General features: G+C 40.6%; 2 protein-coding genes across 2 annotated transcripts; one reads left to right on the forward strand and one right to left on the reverse strand.

Annotated features, from left to right (window-relative positions):
* Window positions 1–10,337: 10,337 nt before the first annotated feature.
* Window positions 10,338–15,986, reverse strand: LOC138616162 (synapse-associated protein 1-like). The gene is made up of 9 exons (XM_069690271.1): window positions 15,683–15,986; window positions 15,187–15,305; window positions 15,015–15,081; window positions 14,018–14,091; window positions 13,761–13,900; window positions 13,445–13,599; window positions 11,382–11,431; window positions 11,126–11,282; window positions 10,338–10,945 (listed from the first exon to the last, which is right to left on the reverse strand). Exons 1-9 carry the CDS (start codon window positions 15,876–15,878, stop codon window positions 10,815–10,817), a joined length of 1,089 nt encoding a protein of 362 aa, XP_069546372.1. The 5' UTR covers window positions 15,879–15,986; the 3' UTR covers window positions 10,338–10,814.
* A 445-nt stretch (window positions 15,987–16,431) lies between these two features.
* Window positions 16,432–20,317, forward strand: phospho2 (phosphatase, orphan 2). Its single transcript, XM_069690272.1, has 4 exons — window positions 16,432–16,475; window positions 16,990–17,067; window positions 17,181–17,275; window positions 17,367–20,317. The coding sequence occupies exons 2-4, from the start codon at window positions 16,997–16,999 to the stop codon at window positions 17,930–17,932; spliced, it is 732 nt and encodes a 243-aa protein (XP_069546373.1). The 5' UTR covers window positions 16,432–16,475; window positions 16,990–16,996; the 3' UTR covers window positions 17,933–20,317.
* The last annotated feature ends 3,290 nt before the right edge of the window (window positions 20,318–23,607 follow it).

Here is a 23,607-nt window from a genome sequence, read left to right on the forward strand (position 1 = left end):
GTGTTCGAAAAACCAGTTACATAGTACACAGTATCTGTAGTACAGATCTGTAGTACAGATCTGTAGTACAGATATGTAGTACAGATATGTAGTACAGATATGTAGTACAGATATGTAGTACAGATATGTAGTACAGGCTGTGTGTAGTGTTAAGATTAGGGTTTTATGTGTTATGTCTGTTTACTACCTATTAGTTTTACAACAAAACCAGTGAACATTACTGATCTTGGCATGTATGTTATGTATGTTTATTTTCATTGATGCCATCGGAAAGTTTTTGCCTCATGGCCAAATTCTGTTGCACAGTTTTTTGGGCCAAAACGTTATGTATTAAGAGTGTTGGGCATTATTTGCATATTTGTTTGTCTTTGTGACCATAAAGTTAATAAAGTCTTAATATTAACAAATTCAAGTCTATTTTTTGTCTCTGGCCAACTTAAAATTGTAATTGTTTGAGAAGTATTTTAATGACATTTAACAAAGTAAAATAACACACTTAAGGTACTACAAAAACTACTGTAGTATACGTATAGTATAATGTTGTTGAAGATGAGTATTTTACTTTAGGATAAGGCAAATATTTGAGCTGGAAAAACTTTACATTTTAAGTTGACTTGCTTTAAATTTAAGTTGCACGAATGTAAACTATTGATTTGAAATTAATCCAGTTTTTAAGTAGTTCTGACTTAAATCAATTGTGTTAATATAACTTGATAAATTAAGTTGAACAAACTTAATTCAATTGTGTTTTACCAATTGAAGTAATTTGATTAAGCAGGTCCAACTATTTTCTTTTTAGAGTGCACACAGGACAATGTTTTCTAATTGGGAAGCTTAACAGCCCTATACTTTTTAGCTGCACAAAATGGACTGTTTGTAGTCATTCCCGTTAGGATTGTAGAGCACCTGTTACATAAGGTGTAAGTACGAGCTCGTCAAATGCTTTGGTGGGCCAAAAAGAAGAAGCTGCAACCCAAACTTGTGGCCAAAAGTTGGGCTGCTGTGCAATTGAGGAACCTCTCCCTCTCTCCCCCTCTCCGCCTCTCTCTGTATATGTGGGCTACTGCTTCAACACAGACAGCTGGCACACTTGCAGGTTTCAGATGATACCGCAGACCGCAGCTTCATCTCTTCATCAGTGCTTTGAACGATGAAGAAAAAAAACAAAACAACATGAAATAACTGCTTCCAAAAGGCAAAGATCTAAACTCTCAAGGTCAACTGAAACTTGCCGTCAACGTCATCTAAGTATGAGAGTCCAAATATTCCCCGTTTAGATGATGACCATCACCGCACCTACTAAAACACGTTTAACACTGCGTCACATTTCCTGTTACTACAGACAGAACGTGTGATGTTCTTTGTTACAAACAGACCAGAAGAACTGAAGTTGTTCTGGTGTCTCTCATTCAGTGAACATTAGATTTGACTTCATGGCTCTGCCGCCTGTCTAGAAAGCTCCTTATGGCACCACAAAAAATGTCTGTCTGTGTTGTAAGACACGAGAAAACGAAGCTCTGAAATCTTTTGGTTCTGGCCTCTTGAAGGGAAACAAAAGAACTGAAATAACCTAATTTTAGCACCTGTCCATGTGTACGTGTCCAAAAAATTCATATGTCCAAATTTGTCCAAATACTGCATGTACTCTTTCAGTGGCATTTCTTTACTTTCTGATGTATTGTGGTGCATTTTATGTAAAGCATGTGCTGTTTCCTTGCTAATGAAAACTGACCTTGAATTAAATATTTTAAAAAATATGTTATTGCTATTCTGCCTTACAAAAAAATATCTGTGATGGACCTGCAGCTGTAGACATTAAAGCAGGTAAATGTTTCATCCCAGAGCGTTACTGCCTGATGTACTGTCGACACGGATTTAAAAGACATTTTCTACTACAAACAAAATTGCATCTATTTTTTTCCACTTTACTGAAGAGGAAAGATGAGGGAGAAAGGAGGAAGGAAATGTCTCCGCTCAGCACCTGGCTGCTCTCTTCTGTTTAACTGTCTACATGAATGTTTGAGTGTGTGTGTGTGTGTGTGTGTGTGTGTGTGTGTGTGTGTGTGTGTGTGGTTTTGTGGAGCAGGATTTGTCAGTTGAATTGCGTGGGCTAATAAAAGGCATATTGTCTCTGTGACGGCAGGTGCGCACACACACACGCACGCGCACACACACACACACTCAAGACAAACAGAGACAAAAGTGACATTATGCTTTTTAACCCAAAGGAACTGCTTTTGATTTTATACACTTTATTAATCCCCGAGGGGAAATGTCTTCACTACAGCAGGGGGGCTCTCAGGGGGGAGATGCTGCAACAGGCTGCCACTAGCGCGGCGCCAGGTAACCTGACCTGAGGTGCATGTTTTTGGATGATGGGAGGAAGCCGGAGAACCCGGAGAGAACCCACGCAAGCACAGGGAGAACATGCAAACTCCGCACAGAAAGGTCCAGGACCGGATTCGAACCCGGAATCTTTTTGCTGTGAGGCGACAGTGCTAACCACTGCACCACCGTGCCACCCTTTTTTAGACATTTTGTACAAATATTCATTTAAAAAAAAAAAAAAATTTAAATTTTTTTTTAAATTTTATTTGCTGGGGGGTTTGTGTGCACAGAGATACTGTGAGTGGCAGATAAAGAGGTGAGAGACAGATAGAAGTGAGAGACAGATAGAAGTGAGAGACAGATAGAAGTGAGAGACAGATAAAGAGGTGAGAGACAGATAGAGAGTTGGAGTCAGCAGACCATCTCAAGCCCACACAAATGAGTTATTTAATAATCCATCTCCATGTAAAACCATAACGTGCTCTGTGAGGACACCAGGGTTTTTCCTCAATAGATGAATTATTAGCGGCCTGGCATTAACAAGGTACGGTGCAGCAGAGCAGAAGATGTTTGCTCATGCTTGTCAGCAGACAACAATATCCTCGACTGTATACTAGCGCCTGAGTGGGCGAATTCTTCCGTCAACATTAACAAATAAGGTCAAAAGAATCTGGGACAGTCTGAACCTAAAGAAAGATTTAAAAAAATGTCCCCATGGGGATTAATAAAGTAACTACTTAACCTAACCTAACCTAAAGACAACAACTTGTGCTGTCTACCATGCGGCCACGTTGTATGAATGTCAGCCTGACAGGAAATAAAACAACACTATGTGATTCAGTCACTTGGTTGACTTCCAAACATCCTGCAGTTATAGTTTCCCACCAGCAACTAATATTATATCCAAGTTTGTTCTTTGATATTTGTTAGAGAATATCATGTGGGTTTGACCGTCACATTTCAATCTCTGTGAAAGTGTGTTTTGAGTGTAACTAATATAAAATAAAGTGAAGGGAAACGCTGACCAGGCATTAACAGTGATTGCTTCACTTGTAAGAATTACACCGACAACTTAATCACTCCACTACATGCAGGGCCTTGATGAATATTCCTGCCTCAATCTAAGCCTGTTTCTGAATATGACCTTTGACTTTAACACATACTCTAATTTTAACCCAACTCTAATGCATGCTGAAACAAATATCTCCGTTTTAGTCTTACTGAGGACATTTTCAAACCCATAACAAAATGGCTGTTTTCATGGTGGAGGTTCTTCTCAGGAGCCCCTTTCTGGTTAAATTCAGCAACAACAGTCTCTGAACCTTCGGGGATCTCGTGGCTACGTTCATTACAGTTTAGATGACTTTATAGTCCTCATAAAAGAGAACGGCTGGCATTCCCCATGAAAACAACAGGTTTCCAGGGCTTTAAATCAGCTGTCACAAGCTCAGACATCCCGAATATATTTCACCCAGTTTTGTTGCAACGATTCAGTTGAGTCTAAGGTCAGCACAGTTTAACTTTGGCTGTTATTTCCAGTCACGTATTGTTTGCCCTCTCTCTCTCTTTTCATTGGCTGGATGTGGCTCTCAGTTTTGGAGTAAAGGTTGCTCTTCAATACAATGCTGCATATGTGCAATTCTGGAAGAGGGTCGGTACTGCCACTTCTACATTTTACTCTTTAGTGTACAGTGATTATTTTCTGGCACAGTGGCACCTGTCACTGCCCTCTCCATATTACATTTCCTTGGCAATACGTAACGGCCGAAAAAAAAAAAACAAGCTTCATTGGCCAGCGGGCATCATGTGTTGCTCGCCTCGCTTTCCTGCTTTTCTGTGTCAGCAGTGTCTTAAGTTACGTTTCCTAATAATGTTGACTTCACTCCAAAATGGCACAAAGAGAACGTTGAGAGTCAGACGGTGATGCGACGGACCTTCAAAAGTCAAATCAAACCAAACACTTGTTTGTTTGTTTTTCATATCATTTTTGGACGAATTGAAGTGTATTTTAAAAAAAAAACAACGACTTTTAAATTACCAAACCAACCACGATTTCTTTTCCAAACCTCCCTATAAGCCAGCTAAGTGAACAAGACAGTACGGGACAGAAGTATCATCTGATACAACTCTTCACCCTCATCTACAAGAAAGTCGTTTTTTTTTTCATGCACCAGCTGAGCAAACTGCACTCACCTGCTTTTATATTTTCACCTGGCGTCAAAGTCATAATGCAATTTATTTAGCCGGCCTTCATTCAGAGGTGCTCTCGCCCTCACGTAGGGTACAAATATTTATACATTCAAGAGCCTAAGATCTGACCAATGACTTTTGATTCTGCTCCTTTTATTAAAGGATTTAATTGTGCTCAGATGATTAATGACTACAAAAATGATTTCTTATTACAGAGGCGTACCCTACGTCACGTGTGCTCATAACACTCATGATGATTTGCGAACATCTATATTACTTCATACTTTTAATAGCTACATGCTTCTCAAATTATTTGATGTTTGAAATTAAATAATGAGTCTTGCTCAATATTTCCTCAGTCTAATCAGCCCGTCTGTGTTGGACAGCCACAAAAGAAGTGATGTAACAGGTAAAGATGTCCACGATGTGACACGGGTGAATATGTTAAATGCCCCCAAAACACGCATCAATTTTCTGCACCCCCTTCAAGAAAATAATTCCAGCATCTCTGGACGGAGAAACAACTGTTTGATAACAGTTTTTAATTTTTTTTATTTAAGTTTTGATTAAAGTATAAAACAAGTTTTAAAAGTAACATCACCACGTGGACATTTCTAACAGGAGATTTCAAACCTCACAAATGTAGATTAATGGACTTTCAAGCTAAAATAAAGTTAAAATGTAAAATATTTCAGGCTACATTTAAATGTAAACATTTCCTGGTGTTTATACAACTCTGGTTGTCACGGTCCATCTTATCTTTTCCTGTACAAGTCTTCTCTTGTTTAAGCAGAGCAGCAGACAAGTGATTGTAACCTCAGTTCCACCTGGAAACTACAGCACGTTACAGTCCAATATTTCTGACCACCTTTTTCACAGAGTTGTACTGTTTTCTTTATTATCACTTCTACTTGAGAGTGAAATTATCACCAATACTTTCACCCCCATCCTTTGTCATTTCCATTTCATCCCCTTTGAATCTCAGAGCCGCTCGACCGGTGCTGTGAAATACACAAAAAGGTGACACAAGTCTTTGACTACTGAAGTAGGATTTATTCCTCAGGGCATATCATCTGTTACACATGAAACACACCAGGTGATGTGTTTTTTCATCTCAGACGATCTTTCGTCATGATGATGCCTCATCTGTTGTTTTAACTGAAATACGCGAACGAACGCACGCACACACGCGCACACACACACACGCACACACACACACACACACACACACACACACACACACACACACACACACACACACACACGCACACACACACACACACACACACACACACTCACACACACTCACACACACGCACACACACACGCACACACACGCACACACACGCACGCACACACACACACACACACACACACACACACACACACACACAGGTCTGCGTTTATGCATTATTAAAACACTGTTAAACCAGCATCACACACAAGCAATAAAGCCCGCACATAGGTCTTCATTTGCCAGGCTTTGTCACCATGGTGACGACTATGCGTCCTCCTGGAGGCCAGCTGGTGGACTCTGGCTTTGTCTCTCATTCTCATCCACACATGCGCTCCTACCAGCAAAGAAGAAAAGAGAATACACCCTGCAGTGACTGACAAATACCCCTCTCATTAAGCTTTCTGGGTCATTTTACATTATATGCCTGGACACACTCCTACATCCCAGGAGGAGCAAAAGCACAGCACAAATACATTGAATATTGATCTGTGAATTGATTTTCACTTGCAAATGACAATTACTCTGCAATTCATTGTAGTATTCTTATAGTGGTGGGAGTATTGCTGAGAATGAAGACAGCACGCCATCTGTTTCAACCCCTCCAGAATGTCGGCAGCATGCTGAGACAGGTCCGGCTGTCTGGTTGGCACAAGCAGAGCTGTGTTTGTCTCATTTAACATGATTACAGACTCTCTACTACCAAAACATGCAGGCCATCATTCCACACTCACTGAGTCACTCTCTCTTGTGACTTTCTTCTCTACCACCTCTGCACTCCGTCACATTTGGCGAGAATAACATCGTTTGTGCACGTAAACTACATATTACATTTTAGTGTTGAGGTGGTTCGAACGGCTTGGATGTGGATGTTGCCTGGAAATGTAAGAGCTAAACGCAGTGCTACTTTTCAGTCTGATGTTAAATGGGGTCGTCAAAACCTTGGGATCTCTACACCGAACAAAATGGCCAGGAAATTAAAACTGAAAGCATAAGAAGGACACATTGATCTGAATTAGACTCAATAAGAAGAAAATAACTTTGTATTTTTTGATAAAAACTCTGTTAATCCTTTTAATACACAAAACCTTATCAGAACCATTAGTGGAGTTCTTAGGGTGAAGTGATTTTTAGCGAGGTAAAAGTACACTCATGATGTCAAATTTACATGAGGGCAGAAGCTGCCGTTACAGTCAGTTTAATAAAGCAAGTTACATATTACAAAAGAAGAAAAAAGGAGATAAAAGAAAAAAAGAAAGAATCAAAGAAAACATATTTTTTCACAACTTCAACCATTGGAAGGTTACAGTAAGAATAACTTGGGAAAGTTATATTGTACAAAATATGAGAAAAAAATAGACTGAAAGAGCACCAAATTACAACATAAGTCATTTAAAGATACTTTACATGGTAAGCTCAAGAATATATGTCATCATAGAGATAAAACAGACCATTCAACATTGAGCAAAGGAGGGCAGGAAAATCTCCTTTATGAAAGGAAGAAACTTATCCAGGCTCTCATGTGGGCGGCAATCTGCCTCGATCAGTTGGGGCGAGAGGAAAGGGAACAGTAAAAATAACGGGAGGGAAATACAACAAAACAAATTTAAGTTGAAATTAAAAAAAGATGACAGTTATCTCCTTCGACACCTTCGTGCTGTGAATAAAATATTGCTAAAAAGGTAAGTTACATTTTACAGAAATAAAAAAAACAATAATAAAATACAACAAAAAAGTGAAATAAAAGGGAATAAAATAACAAAACAAAACAAAATAAAAAAAGAAAGTAATTTAAGTAGAATTAAAAATGTAAAGTCAAGAACTAAAAACATTTTGGAGTGAAACCCAATAATTCAACAATTCCCATGTGAGCAAAAGTGGGGAGGGGAGAGAAAAGGAAAGTAAAGAAATACAGTGAAAACAGAATGAAATGAAAAAAAAAAGAAGGAAACTTGTCTTATTCAACACCTTCGTCCCAGCAAATAAGAACTTCTCCAAACAGTCCTGTAGTTAGGAATGATTGGAGCATTTCTTGGGAAGACGTCCACTAAACGGATAATCTTCCAAGAGATGAAGGTGTCGTTACAGCTACAATCATAAATGAGTCATACAAAATGAAGTTGATATTTAACATACAGCCAAGACAGCGCTGTGTGGCAGTTCAAAGACGGTTCACGTTCAATCTCATGGAGCTTGAGAGGATGTGCCGGGAAAGACGGGAAAAACTGCCCAAATCCAGGTCCCCTACAAAACAGTGAATTAAGGCCAGAGCTCGAAATGTGGCAGTGCACTAGAACAACCTCTCGAAAGCTGCCAAATACTCTTTTGGCTGGTGCAGTGTTGGATCAGCATACAGTTTACAGTGCATGTCCCTCCATCCGATTTAAGGTTGCTGCTGGACTGGAAGCATGCTCTAAACTTCAGGTTGCTGCTGTGATTGGCTGTAAACATTGTGCAATACTATTGAGTATTCAAAGTAAAAAAGTACTACTGCTTTTAAAATTACACTCTTCAGAGTCAGTTTTTCCTGTTCAAATGTTTTACGTTTAATAGCAAAAAATTCAAATAATGTATTTAAAATTCAATTTTAAATTGAACTATATAAGCTTAATGATAAAATATGTATAAAAAAAAATAATAATAATAATAATAATGAATCAGTTGCAGGGGCCATTTTTGTACAGCGAATACTTTTGGTAATTAAATGCGAATTTTGTTGAACAATCATCATGTCTGTGACGTTGCCTGGGGACATGAGTTCTTCATAAGTTCATAGCCCTCATTGACCATGTCAACATGTCTTCAGTGCAGGAGTCTCAATCCCTTTTCCTCTGAGAGTTACTTTGAGAAAATAAAAATGTCCAAGTCCTTCTCAGTATGGCTGAACTCTGTGTGATGCCGGAGGGCTTTGAGGTTGAAAAGTCGCGGCGTTCAGCTTTGATTTCTCACTCACTGAGTGACAGACTCGCTTTATAGCTCCGGCCTCGCTGCTGCCGTTCAGACAAAAACCTGATCTGACACCAGATTTGTATCATGGGTCATGGTTGGCATATCTGACTTGACAGAAAACAACATCTCAAATTAGAAAACATGCCAACAGAAGTTTTTAACTAATGGACTAAAAATCCCCAGATCACTAGTTAGAAACTTGTTGGCGGTCAGAAAGTCACATGATCTCTCTTCCAACTGTCGTTTTTAACCTTTTGAACCAAAACTTTGGAAGACCGACACAAACTAGCCCATCGTTTACCTCTAATGATGCTCTAAAGACAAACTAGATCAAGGAGTTTCCTCGCTAGCTCATCCCAGTTGATATCTTTAGTTTAAACAGCACTAAATGAAGGAACTGAAGGAAAATGCAAAGAAACGCTGGAACTTGTACAACAGCTGATACTGACAGTCCACTGCTCACAGACACCCAGAGCAGAGATGCCCAAATTATTTTCTGTGAAGGGACACGACTTAATGTGGATGGAGGGCCATGGGCAAAAAAAAAAAAAAAAGATGTTTTTGTTGTGTGAAAATACATTTCATTAAAATGTGACATATTTAACAGAAAATGAACAATTTAAATCTACATTCATACCGGAAACATTGTACACAGACCCAAAACATTGCGCAATACTCCAGCTTTCCCAACACTACCGTTCTTGTAGGGTCGAGCAAACACACATACGTGTCTTTATATTTTTCATATCTGTATTTGTTTATCATATCTTTATTTTCTATTTTCCCTTGTGTTGTGTTGGATTGTTTTCCTTTCATTTCATTTGACCATGAGAGACGACAATAAGGAATTCTGATAGGCTGGCATACTCTGATAAAATACAATCTTTAATCTACGTAAGAGTAACTTTGTTAATTTGCAGAAGTTATTGTCACAAAAGGTCTTGCTGAATTTTTCTAAATGTTCTCTTGTCAGTGAGCCGCTGCCTCGATGTCTCATCCTGACTGGCAGCACGAAGCCAGTGACACAGGACACACTAACAGCACACGAGCCTCAGCTGGAAAACAAAACAATACGATAATTCTTTGTACATACCATGTGGTCCGATGTCATTTTGTAGGGGACTTTAACAGCACTGTGCTGAACATTGCAGTGAAACTCAAATTATGTACTCTTTACTTGCACAAAGTTTACAGTTTATAGTCGCTATGGTGAGGATTTTACAGAATTTAAATTAAGAATAATAAGAATTAGCACGAGCTCGTCAAATACAGCCGTGGGACAAAACAAAGAGGGTGTGGCCCAAACTTGGCCCCCGGGCCACCTAATTGGGCTGCTCTGACTTAAAGTGTGGCCACAACCATGAGAAGTGAATTATACATATATAAGAAAGGTGAACATGGGCCTGTTACTCCACCCAGCTCACCTGAGCACACAGTATGTTACGGACTCACAGAAGGAGGTCGCGTCTTTGGGGCACGTCGCATGTGACGGTCACAGTCACGTACAGAATAACACGGGCTTTTCAAGGACTCTTCTTAGGTGCGACATATTTTATCAGCGCGAAGAATTTCATTTGTTGAAAAAACAATGTGAAGCCGGCGAGCAGATGTCAGGAAAAGCAAATTCAACTTGAAATATAGTGTTAGAAGCCTCTTTATTTACATAAATGCAACTTTACATTTGACTTCACTTTACTGTAACTACAGCAACACTTGACTGTACAACCCACCAGGAAGCAGCAGTGGAAACAAAGATAAAAAGTGGAAACAGACAGGCCGACACCCTTTATAAAATGTAGAGTACTTGAACTGGAGCACCCTCTGGTGGCTTTTCCCCACAAACACAGAAAGTAGGGGAAAGCAAGAACAGCTAATTTAGAAAGGAGCAATGAAGAACGACTTCACAAAGCTGCTGCCTCCAGCAGAGCTGACACTCTCTTACTAGTATTGGATCTACACTTCTTCATCATGTACGGGAGAATGTTTAGAAGACAGTAATCACTGCTGTTTGGGGCACACGATTTGAAAGTTCTTCCTCTTTGTGCGTGATGCACTATTCATTCATTTTAGGCCACATCACCACCCGTGAAGGAGACAAACGCGCCGTGATCTTCTAGCTGTTGTCCGCCTGGAGCATCTTCTCAATCTCTTGATCCCACTGCTCGTCCCTGTTGTCAGACTCAGTCACCACCTCGTACTCCTGGAGTTCTTGCTGCAGCTCACTTTCCCAATCTGCTGACTCATCTACACACGAAGGGAAGGGAAGGGAAGATTAGGAGCTAAACAAGTATTTACTCAGCAGTTTAATAATATGAATCCTGATTATTGTCTTCCAAAACCCCAAAAGTACAGTGAGTATTTTAAACGTTACATTTAGTGTACAACTACAGCTTAAATATTAATAGAAACTCTTCTGAAGCTGACCATCAGCAGAAGCGACGTTGTCCTTCTTATCCAGCACCAGCTGCTCCATCTCTTTCCTCAGGTCTTCCTGGTTGATGGCCGTCGAGTCGAAAGCGTCGCTGACAAACTCGGACACGCCGGGACTTGTTGATATCTCCTCGTCTTCCTCCTGAGGACGCTGGGAGTCACACAGACGGGACAGAAAAATGGGAAACTGACTCTTCTGCTCCTGGTCAACTTCTCAAATAGAAAATGTAGAGACACGTTGGACTTCTACCTTCTGTATGTCGCTGATAGAAACTGGTGGAGTTTTCGGTCTGACGTTGTCTACAAAGAAACAATATAGTGCTCTTAGTTTTCCATATGTAAATCACATGCTGTTGACCCGTGGATTTACTCTAAAACCACTAACCTGCCTGGGGCTCTTACCAGAGCTGATGTGTGTAGCAAAATGCGAGCTGTATAATGAGGAGGTGGATAGCAGGGACTGAGGACCTGCTCGTCATCACAAACCTCTCCAAAAACCACGTAGGCCGTAGATGGCGTCCGACTCATTGAGATGAGATCCTTCCTCATAGCTCAGGAATACTTAGTCTACCTACATCCTCCAGAGTAGGTTCTCATTATCACCACAGCCCGTTCTGGGGGGAAAACGATCCTCCACGTAGGGCCTGATTTACTAAGATCTCAAATAAAGGGTACTTTAAATTGCATGTTTATTGCAAAGATTTTCACATTTATGTTGCACCTGTTTTGCGGGTGAGTTACTGAGAGTAATTGTGTCTTTAATATCAGCTGCAAATCGCTGTATTTAAATGTGGTGTTTGCGTGTGTTAAAGTGATTCCAGCCGTGAAAACCACAGAACGACCGTAAAAGCAAAATAAATCTGATCCCATTGAAATGAATAAATATTAATATAACAAGAACAACGCGCTATATAGGAGATTATCAGCGAGGAAGTCAATACTGTGAAAAACAAAAAGATGAAATGATGAGAAAATGGCAAGATACTAGGCACAAAATAAAAAGGGCCTATAATAAAACGTGGATGAGATGCTCCAACAAACACCGATCAGCAGGTTCAGATCTTTCTGTGATGAGCAGGTGACTTTTCATTCGGTGTCTCGGGACTGCTCGTGAACCTGATGAAGCTACCCGTGAATTCTGCGGGACACATTCAGGACCTGTGACAGCACACCTGACAAACAGGACTGGGGGGGATATCTAAGCAGCGATACGCTGGAACGGCCCAGAGGCAAGAAACTGCTGAGTCGCAAGAAGTTTTGACATTGCTGGTATTTCGTGGCTCCTTCTTGATATTGGCTTTAAATCATCATTCAGTTCATTCAATAACTCAGAAATGTCATCGCTGGACAAACGGTATGTCTGAATAATTTATGCCCCAGTTCCACGGGTGTAAAACACATTCCCTACATACTCTTTGGTTTCCCTGCGTCTCCTTCTCACCACAACAACAGCAGTCGTCTCTCCAGATTTGCGCACCTGATTAATACGTTCCTTTCCTTTAAAATATACACGCGATCACTTCTCCTATTTCTACTTTCATGTTTAGTAAATATCGTTGCGGGTGCTAAATTGTTCTATTTGTATGTTCCCTCTCAATATTTTGCACCTTCAAGGAGAAACGCCAAATATTACATAAGCATGCAGGCAAACACACAAAATGGACGACGTGTGTTAAATTGCATATTTGAAAGACGCGATCCTCACTGCACGTCGTCAGTGGATCAGGAAAACATTCACACCGTCATCTCTGACAGTCAACCGTTGTTTGGAAGTGGAAATGAAAGAACAACAAACGTGAAACGGCTCTCATCTCTGGTCTTCATGTTTAACTGGTGTGCCAGTGCAGAAACTCTTTAACTAACGCAGCCAGCTAAAGTCAGACTACGTTTGATTGACAATTTAATGCGAAGACACTCGGTGAGGTGCAAACTGATGTCCAGGTAGGACACCTCTGGACACGTGGTGGTGTTACTGCAACAGCTTGATGCTGGAAGACTGAAGAAGTTTCAAATTGACCTTTCACACCTGCTATTTCGGTTCTGACCAAACTGAAAGGTCCAATGATCTGAACCAAACAAAGTACCGTAGCTGAAAGCACGTTTAAATACACGTCATCCGACCTCACTTTGACGTATTTATGTCCGTGTATTGACTTTTTTTTGAAATTTGATTTAAAAGGGTTTTTATTCATTTAATGTAGATCTGATGGTTTTTGGGCAGTTTGTCTTCCCTTTTGTAAACATGCATTATGTAAAGCACTTTGATTTACCTTTGTGGATGAAATGTGTGATGAGCAGCTCTAAAAATCCGACCTGTTAAGACGACGTCCTCCGGTGCGACGTCGGCCCCTCTGTCCCCGCCGTCCTTCTGCTGCTGCTGCTGCGCTGCCAGCGCCGTGAGCTGAGCCGACTGCTTGATCAGAGACACGCGGTAGAAATAATTCCTCCAAAACACCTCCTCCTTCACACTGTTGAACACAAAACACATCGCCAAACATTTTATAATATCACATTGATGTTGCTTCAGAAACAGGCACTTCATATGAAATACTGTACATGCTGAGCAAACACACACGCACGCACGCACACACACACACACACACACACACACACACAGAGGACTACTAACTGTTTAGGAACCAGGTCGAAGCGCATGCGGTTGAGGAGCTGGTCCTCCTCCAGCATCACTGAAGCCAGAGGATACATCTGCTCCATGTCGAAGTGGAACTGAACGCCAGCCGGTGGGTCCCGCAGGAAGTTCCTCTTGTCCTGGAAGCAGGAGCCACACAGCTCACTTTTTACACAAAGGGCTAATTATTGTAGAGATGATCACACTGTCAGGATGACACATTCACACAGCTCAGAGGGTCAGATGTCTTGGCTTACAGCGGACAGAGCAAGGATCTGCTGCTGGATCGTCTCTTCTTCATTGTAGCCGACCCAGGGAAGCACGGCTGCTTCTACACAAACATCAGGACACACACACACACACACACACACACACACACACACACACACACACACACACACACACACCCCTTCAGTTCCTCTTTTTTTTCTCCCACGTGTACACACCTGCTTCTCTGTTGACACAAGCTGTTCGGTCAGCGTATGATATGAGCTGCTGGTATCGTGACATCACAAAGGTTACAGTTTATATCAATGAGGTCGTTCAGGATCGCAATTTGAATTTATTATGACATTTTAAAGCGGCAACTCATACTTTCTGATATATTAGCATTGTGACAATTTAAAGGAAATAATTTCATTTAAATATTCAAATTCATAAAACAGTTTAATTCAAATCTACTGATATTATCAACACTTCTACTTTGACTGCATTCGTCTCTGACGGTTAAAACATTTATATTTGTCCTCTCTTGAACTTATCAACTTGTAACTTAAAACATTTCTTAACCAACAAATGTATCACCTTTAAAACTCGGATGGACGATGCAACTGAAACACAGTAATCTGTTTCGTTTGGACGCAACCCTTGAAACCCTTCCAGGTTCATGCTATTTGTTATTCTTCATCTCTTTATCCTGTATTTGTGCTTTGTGTTGCTCAATCCTGCCTGTACTTTGTGCCAGTGCTGCATACTGCATGTTGTAAGACTCGACTCCTACTGGTTACCAGGACAGTCTTCGTCCTGTAGTCTCCTCCAGGCGTTCGCTGCTGCTTAGAACATATTTGTCGGTTTTAGCTTCTCACTATTTTGACAGTGACTTCACTGTTACTACATTACTGAAATGTTTCCCAGGTTTCATTAAGGCCAAAGCATGTGACCTCACTGGAAGCTAGTATTTTTTTTATTTTTTAGATTACCTGTAAGTAACTGGCCTGTTGTTGTAAAGACAATTCATTTTTGTTCTGATTTTACCTGATTTTTTTGCCTTCTTCTCTTGGACAAATTTCTCTTGTTCCTTTTGGAAGTCTCCTAAAAAAGTCTGCAAATACACACACAAAACATTGTCATGGCATATTTGTCACAGTAATAAGGACATCAAGCAGAATGCTGCCCTTTAAAAACAACATCTGTACTTCCAACATGCCTTGTCTATGATCCCATCAATGTTCCCTTCTTCCACCGTCTTCTTGATGGTCTGAGCGGTCTCCACCACCGAGTCCGAGATCTTCTTGGTGGCATTGGAGGCAAAACTGAAGATGTAATCTGGGGATGGAGAAAACAGGCGGGTCAACTACAGTATCACGCTGCGGGGAGGTTAGTATGAACAGTGCCACAGATTAGAGGAGCTTCTGCTGCAGTCAGACATCCTGCTGTTGACACTGGGCCAAAAAAACAAAAAACAAATCTGAAGACCAAACCTCAGTTGGATGTCAGGAGAATTAAGACTGCTATGAGGAAACCTTTGACCAACACATCAATTCGACTGATGTAATGAGTTTATGAGGAGTTAGCACAAACAAAAAGACTGACGTCACCTGGAATAAGGCAACTTTAATCAGCTGGCTTGATGTCTAATAAAACGTGATGTCATTGAGTGAAAGCAGCAGGGGGTAATACTAGTGAAAGGAGCTGCTCCTCACCTCCCAGCCCTTGGCTGTGCTCGGAGTTGTCCTGGTTCGCCTCTGCTTCTTCATCAGCTGGCTGCTGTTTGTTTACCTCGTTTTGAGCTTCCACCACCTTTTCTTCCTGGTCCGCACTCACGTTTTCCGTGTCATCCGACGTCTTCGTGTACGTCGGGTCCTCCAAACCCAACCACGTCCCTAAACCTTTGAACATGTTGGTCGAAACAAATTCAGTTTGAGAGTTAAAGACTGGAGCAACAACAATCTGCCCAGTGAGAGAGTCTCGACTTTATGCAACCAGGAACCAAGACACCGACGGGGTTTCTTCTTCTCTCTTTGCTTTGATGTAGTTGTGAGACACTGACGCCTAGTGGTCAAATAACTGAAATGACGCCCTCTGATGAAGTCAGTGGATAAACTTCAGTTTTAGATTTTCGGTAGTTATAAATGTGTCTGCATACATGTTACTGTGGTGCAATATATTAACAAAATATATGAAAAAAACAAGTACATTAATTTCGGCAAAATTATCACACATATTTTAATTAAAGTAAATCCAAAACATCTTTCAAAATAAAAACAACAAGGTAATATATTGTCTGAAATCATATGCTTATAATGGTCATTAAAGGAAAGACTAAAAATAAAAATGTAATTATTTTGATTATTATTTTACTATTTATTTGTATTAAAACAACACTCCGAAAAGAGGGACGACCAGCAGGTGGCGGTAATGAGCGCAGAACTCTTACGCGTCTTGTAACACAACAAGACGAGGAGGAAGACAGACCGGAGGACTCATGACAGGCAGGTAGATGTCAGTTTGCTGTTGATCGCGATTTCACGTCATATTGTACATTTAATGTTTGTTGTTTGAGGTACAGTTTGTTGCAGAAATCAGTCATGGGCCCGTTATTCCTCCACAGCCCGATCGGAACTGTTGGAGTTTCATTTCAGCCGGGAATTAGCCGGGCCCGCGAGTCCGCAGGCTCGGACGGACCCGGGTGTACACCAGACTCCTCCTGGAAAACAGTCATTTAAAGCGTAGCAAGTTTTAACTAAAAAAATGCAGTGAATAGAAAATAACTTAAAATGTTCTGTGATTAATTGATAGGCTGTGGTACAATCGGGATACAGAGAAGAGCGATTTATTGGAAGTTAAAGTGATGGCCTATTGTCACGGTTTGTGCTGATAAAAACAAATAGGTCTTGATCATGAAATTAATTATCTAACAAGAGTAAAAGATAATGACAAGCAATGAATTAAACATTGAGGTTCAAATAAATGGTCGTTTGAAAGTGTTGATTTTTTTTTTTTTTTCCAGGTGAAAAATGAAGCTTTTGATGGTGTTTGATTTCGACCACACTGTGGTCGATGACAACAGTGACACCTGGGTGATCAGGTAAACACCACTTTATACTAGTCGACTGCAACATCAGAAAAGAGCATGATTATTTGTAACGTTCATTACAAGTTACATCCGGTGTGAATATTTGAGTTGTTTTCTGTTTTCAGATGTCTTCCAACTCAGACTCTTCCTGACTCTGTGAAGCATTCATACAGGAAAGGCCTCTGGACTGAGTTTATGGGCAGGGTGATGAACTACATAGGTGAGAGTTCACAACGCCGTTTGCAATTGTGTTTAAATGCGTCCTCTGACCTGCTCATTCAGTCCCGACCTTTTTACATCGATTCATACAGGAGACCAGGAGGTCAGCCCCGACAGGATCCGCAGCGTGATGGAGACCATCCCCTTCACAGCTGGAATGACTGACCTGCTGACATTTATATCAGAGAATAAAAGCACAGTCGACTGCATCGTCATCTCCGACTCCAACACCGTGTTCATAGACTGGATCCTCCGTGCGGCGGGACTCCAGGCAGCTGTCGACCGGGTTTTCACCAACCCGGCTGAGTTCAGCGAGTCCGGGCGCATGCGGGTTCGGTGCCATCACTCTCACGACTGCGATCGATGCCCCGTTAACCTCTGCAAGAGGAAAGTCCTGGAGCTCTACCTGTCCCAGCAGTCTGGCGGGGGTGTGGAGTACGAGCGGATCTTCTACGTGGGAGACGGCGGGAACGACCTCTGCCCTACTTCCTGTCTGAGAGGGCGTGATATCGTGATGCCCAGGAAGGGGTACACGCTGGAGAAACTGCTGCGCAAAATGGAAGGTCAGGAAGACGACGCTTCTCTAAGAGCCAAAGTCGTCGCGTGGAGCAGCGCCACCGACATCCTCCAGGAGCTGAAGACAAGTATGCAGTCGTAACCGCGGCCAGTGGAGGCGTCCACTTCTCAGCTGGAAGGGAAATATTGCACTTACAGTATCTATAATTTTAAGATTTTTTTTTTTTTTTTTTTTTTTTTAGTTTGTTTCCGATGATAAAATTGTTTTCATTTATTCACCATGGTTTTTTTTTAATTTTTTTTTTATAATTGCTAAGTTGTATTCAGGGAATTTTATCTCAACAATGACAACCCACAAATTATGGTTGGGCTCCGGTTGTGGTTCGAAGTGGAGGCGTCTCGGTCCAACTGCAATTCATAAACATGACGGCAACGATGTTTACAACTGCAGTGTGTGTTTGAAGTTGAACCGTATCTCAGTTATAGTCAGTATAGTATGTAAGAGCTCAGTTTTTACTCGAGGCTTTAACCAAGAAGCAGGAATAAACCTTCAAAAGGGAGATGAGAAAGTGATCTGGATCTAATGAAGTGAAATTCAGGGAACTCTTGGACTCTCCACGAACAGTTTACAATTTGGAGTAGAAATGAAAAGCAGTGTAATGGCACCTGGTGCCTGAAAGCAATCTGATTTATAGATGACTCCTTTTATTGCGTTAACTCCTTACTTACTGGGCTGGGTGAAAATCCCACCGGTGTCTTTTAAATGTTATCAGCCTCTTCTGAATCATCTGTAGAAAAGCACAAAGCCTCACAGCTTCAGTGTAAACCTTCGAGATACAAGTACAACAACAGTAACAGAAGCAACTATGTGAGTTCCTTACTTTGTGTGTTTACTGCAGAATTGTAGTTTCTTTCCTCAGCTGTCATCTGAACGGGAAAAAAGTCCCACGAACAAATTGCATCCAAGCTCTTAGTCTTTTTTTAAATTTTTGGTTCAAATATGGATGTTAAATCCCAATATTTAAACAAACAAGGTGTCTTGTTATTTCCCCACAGATGAGGCTCTGGAGAGCCAGGCGAGCGTTTCCCACGGCTTCGAGCCTTCATGCTTCGCTCAGCTAATGCCTTCAAATTTGGTCGTGTTCATCGAGTCCGTTTGAACTCTCCTCTTGTTGTATTCAGAAGTTCCTGAAAGCTCTTGAGTTCACAAATTTTGACGTGTTTGCTGACATTCACAGAAAAATCAGAGAGCATGCGAGGTCAGTTTTTGTTGAACGGTTGGGTTTTATAATGTAATTTTAATTGTAAAGTTTTTTTTTTTTTTATTTAACATTTTAATGTTCCACTTTGCATTTCCTGCTTGACATTACCCACCTGCCAGCTTGCTAAAACTGTGTGGCTTCGAGACCAAGTCCAAGTTGCTGTTGCCTGGCAACGGCGTTAAGCACTTGAACGCAAGCATGTGCAAACAACTTCCCACGTCATCACAACAACCTCCATTAAAAGGCAGCTGGACAGACAGACGTGACGGCGGCATCGAGCCTCAACAAGAACTACTGGTGAGAAAGAAAGTTGGCATTTTCTGTTAAGGATCAATACTTTATGTTGTCATGATATGTTCATACATTTATGAATACCAGCTGTGTGAAGGCTTTGCAGAGCTCTTTAACTAATATATATGAGTGCATACAAATACACTTTATGACCAGGTTATTTTACATTTCTCCAGGCCTCTTTTGTCATAAAAAAAAAAAAAAGCATAGCTGTTACTGATGACTTGATGTTGTGTTATTTTCAAGTGTCCCAGTCAGGTAGATACGGGACCCTCAAACATGAGCCATCAATCACTGCTTTAATCCGAGCTGTTCTTTTTCATCACGTCTGAATGTTTTCAGTGAAGAAGGTACATCACGATATGAATGAATGACGTTTTAGAGTGTAACACCTCGACAATAACTTACATCGGTTGACTTAAATGATAAATATGACTAAAGAAATTAAACAGTGTTTCTACCAGAAAATTCAAACTTGATCTTTCAACTAAAACTGTGAACTCTGCGGATAGAAAGCTTTGAATGTAAGATCATACAGCAGGAGAGTAAACTTCACCCCTGGTTGGATTTGTGGATTTATTATTTGTTGGTGATCTTGTACGGTGTGTTTAATCCATGTTGCTCTGTGGCTGTGAAGCTTCCTGTCCTCCAGGGATGTTAACTGTGTTTTATATCTCAGGTCATACATGTGAAACGATCTCTGTGGTTTAAACCCGGAGTAACTTCAGATTAACTCAGTGTTGGTTCTGTTGAATGTCATAAACCTCTGGTAACTGTTTAAACGAACATGTCCAGGTCTGTTTTCTCACAATATCTCTCGAGCGACAGCAAACTAAACAGCTGCTTTGGAATCGTCTTCAGACTTTATCCAGGTGTCTCAGTATAATCTAGATATGGTGTTAGGTTTCCATGCACCACTTTAATAACACGGCTTCAAAGGAGCCTGAGATGTTCAAGGAAACACATGCATTGATTGATTTAAAAAATAAAAAAAATTTAAACTCACTACTCAACATGTCAAATTATTATTTGTGTATTATCAATCTTTAAGACTAATCATGCAATTAAAACCAGAAACCTCTCGAATCCTCTTTTTCTTAATGTTCTGCTCGCTGAGTGACCAGACAAAATGATGAACACCTCTACTGTCACATAACAGACTAACGGTGCAGTAATTTATATATTTTGTGAAACTGATGGTGTGGTGTTGGATTGCGTTATATTATAACATGTTTCTATAAACCTGATTTCATAGTGAGCACCAGGAACACCTAATACAGTCCAGTAGATGTTTAAGAGGGACATGTGGAACGCATGTGCTCATTAATGTGTTCCTACTTTATTCGTGAAATCTACTTTTTCAAAATTACATTTACAGTCCACGCACTAGAGTAGGACTATATCCTTGCATGAGGTTGTAGTTATAGCTAAACACCAACATCAGCAATCCTAGCAGGATACAATGGAAACATGCTGATGTTTCGCAGGTGTATTGTTCACCATCTTAGTTTAGCATGTTAGCAGAGAGGTATTTACTTACTAGGCTTAATTCAAAGTACAGCAGAGGCTGATGGCAATGCGTTTAATTTTGCAGTCATTAAGCAATATTGGACAAATACATTTTTGCCTTGATGCTGGCACCAGATAAAAACTGATTATTATTCATCCTGACAGGAACATGAATGTCTGCACCAAATTTCACAACAGTCCATCAGACAGTCGTTAAGACATTCAGTACTGTGCAAACGTTTTAGGCACTAAAACCAAAGTGAAGCACCTGAACAAATAATGCCACAAATAGTTTCTAGTTATCAATTAACTGCTTTCAAAGTTTATTTTTCAGTCAGAATCAAACTTGATAACTAATTTCACCACAGAGAAAGTACATAGGAGAAGATTGGCTGCTTTTCAGTGACAGGAAAGGTGATATTTCAACTTTGTTTTTAATCGAGGTGGCAGTGTGTGGTGGTGGTGGTGGTGTTCCTAATATTTTGGCCCCACCATGTATGCTAATCTTGTGGACAGTGGGGGCGTATAGCAGATTAAAAACATGAATTTAAGGGCGAGCTGCTTTTGTGCTGGACTTCCTGAGAGAGGAAATGTGCTCCTGCTGGTGGTGGAAGGTTTTACCAGACATTTGTGTGACTCTTGCTTGTCGTCTTATCGCTTACTTACATAACTTGCTTGTTCTTCCTCTTTCTACAAAGCAGTTATAAGTCACTCTGCACATTTGCAAGCCTTGTAGCATGTGTGTCTGTTTTTTCTCAAACACTTCTCCTTCATCTGCTGGTTTGTACCTCGGTTGTGCATCATTTGGGATAAAAGCATCTGCCAAATAAATTTATGTCAATATGCTGTTGTCACCCAAACTTCTAGCAGTGGTTAACTTGAAGAACTGACTTATCATCTCTGTTCAGATAGATTGATACATCCTGTGAAGATGCAACGATATTCCTTCCCAAGACTGAAAGAGAGAAAAAAAAACACACACATCTCACTAGATTGGCAGGAATGGATGGGGATTTGAACTGGGATTTGAATGCGGGCCAACAACTCACAGAAACAGCACTTGCTTAAGATCTAACCTGGTATTATGGTCCAAGACTCAGCAGGCTTTGTTTACTCCCTGAATTCACTCTTTAGTGGGAAGAAGATTCAGACGGGGAAGGCTGCATTAAAGGAAGATGCTTAGTTGCATTAGTAAGAGCCAGCCTCAACTCCAAGGCTGTCAAACTGGGATACAAGTTTTTCCAAGAGTTTGGACTAGTTTACTCAGAAAGTTTGGTGTCCAGGCCAGAAAGATGTCTCACAAACAGCTGGTTTTATTCCAACATATACGTTTATATCATTATGTGGTAACTATTGGTTCACACACAGAATTACATTAGTAATGGAGTATCAAGATTAAAAATCAATACAAATGTTAGGCAGCGTCTTCCTGTGTACCTGCAGCCTCGATAGATCAACATGCAACGCAACCACAATAGCTGCTACATCTTTGTTTGAGTATTCAGTGACTTTATTAACTAATGTGTGTAAGAGAGACCAGTTGAGTGCAAATGAACTCTGACTGGTCCACATCTAATCCTATGGACCATGTTGATCAGGTTTGTTACAGCTATTGTCCATTCACATGGAGAAGATTAAGCACAAAATATGATCTTATTTGTTTTCAGAAACTTTGTCTCATTTTATAGCAGAATGTGTTTTTCCAGCAAGGTGAAAGTTCACATACTGCAAAGCTAATATTTATAACAGAAGAGGCAGTGTTGTGATTTAGATCCATGAGAGGAATTCAACACCATCATTTTTGGTATGATGCATGTATATATTATATCACACCAATTACTATGCATGAAGTGTTGATATATTTTTAAAGGAGCAATCTTAGTCTTATTTGCACTAAAATGAAGCAGAGACCTCAGGGCGCCTTCACTCTTTTGTGCTACATTACACATTTTCCCAAATACTACATGACAGAAATCCCCAAATACATCGTTGTTATAACAATGTACTTACAGATAAAATATTTGTATAAATAAATATATTTTTAAAATGAATTTGTCATACTCAAATTCACAATAAGTACCCAAATCACTTATGATTATTTTGCATACTATGCCGGATTCTTCAGTCTTTAGTTGCTTTGTCTCTGAGTCAGCCTTTTTACTATCACAGACAGCCTGAGAATCTTTTACTCTGAAGGCGTGCTCACTGTCATCGGCCTTCAGTGCTCCTCTGCACTGCTGCAAGGTGACACTCTGCGCCTGCAGTCCTTCAAGGTCACGATCACGGCTGACATACAGGAGAGATGAGCGATAGCCTCGTCGGGTTACGTAAGTATGTGAGTGGGTGGGAGAAGAAGAAGAAGGGGTCATCATGGGATGGCCTGTGTTAATTAAAGTAGAGCAGAACACTCGTATTTAATGGCCTGCTGCCATCAGTGGCCAATCAGGATTGACTCAGTTTGTGCTTCTGCATCAACCTAATCAAGCAGTGTGTTCCCTGTCTCATTGTGAAAGCACCGCTCAGTATTGAAGGAGGGCACTATTGTATGCAAATTTGTATAAAGGGATCAATAAATTACACACAAAAACGAAAACCTTTGAACCCAGCATGAAGTGGCTGCGTTCTGTGTGACCAGCTGATAATAGTTAACAGGGGAGCTACTCTCTTCTGTATAGTCCCCCATGATGAAATTATATGTGGATGACCCAACTACCCCTTAATGGATTTCAGCAGCACTTGGGGGAATAAGGGCTCT

The sequence above is a fragment of the Brachyistius frenatus genome, unplaced genomic scaffold (assembly GCF_029030835.1).
Source record: "Brachyistius frenatus isolate BFR_SWC_R1_liver_20210118 unplaced genomic scaffold, ASM2903083v1 Contig_9, whole genome shotgun sequence".
Taxonomy (NCBI): domain Eukaryota; kingdom Metazoa; phylum Chordata; class Actinopteri; family Embiotocidae; genus Brachyistius; species Brachyistius frenatus.

Excerpts from the sequence above, each read along its gene's own strand:
- LOC138616162 (XM_069690271.1), bottom strand. The coding sequence starts at position 15,878 with ATGTTCAAAGGTTTAGGGACGTGGTTGGGTTTGGAGGACCCGACGTAC. Across the intron at positions 13,600-13,760 it reads TTCGACCTGGTTCCTAAACA|TGTGAAGGAGGAGGTGTTTT; the intron begins GTTAGTAGTCCT and ends TGTGTTCAACAG. Across the intron at positions 11,283-11,381 it reads CTATCAGCGACATACAGAAG|CGTCCTCAGGAGGAAGACGA; the intron begins GTAGAAGTCCAA and ends TGTGACTCCCAG.
- phospho2 (XM_069690272.1), top strand. The coding sequence starts at position 16,997 with ATGAAGCTTTTGATGGTGTTTGATTTCGACCACACTGTGGTCGATGAC. Across the intron at positions 17,068-17,180 it reads AGTGACACCTGGGTGATCAG|ATGTCTTCCAACTCAGACTC; the intron begins GTAAACACCACT and ends TTCTGTTTTCAG. Across the intron at positions 17,276-17,366 it reads CAGGGTGATGAACTACATAG|GAGACCAGGAGGTCAGCCCC; the intron begins GTGAGAGTTCAC and ends CGATTCATACAG.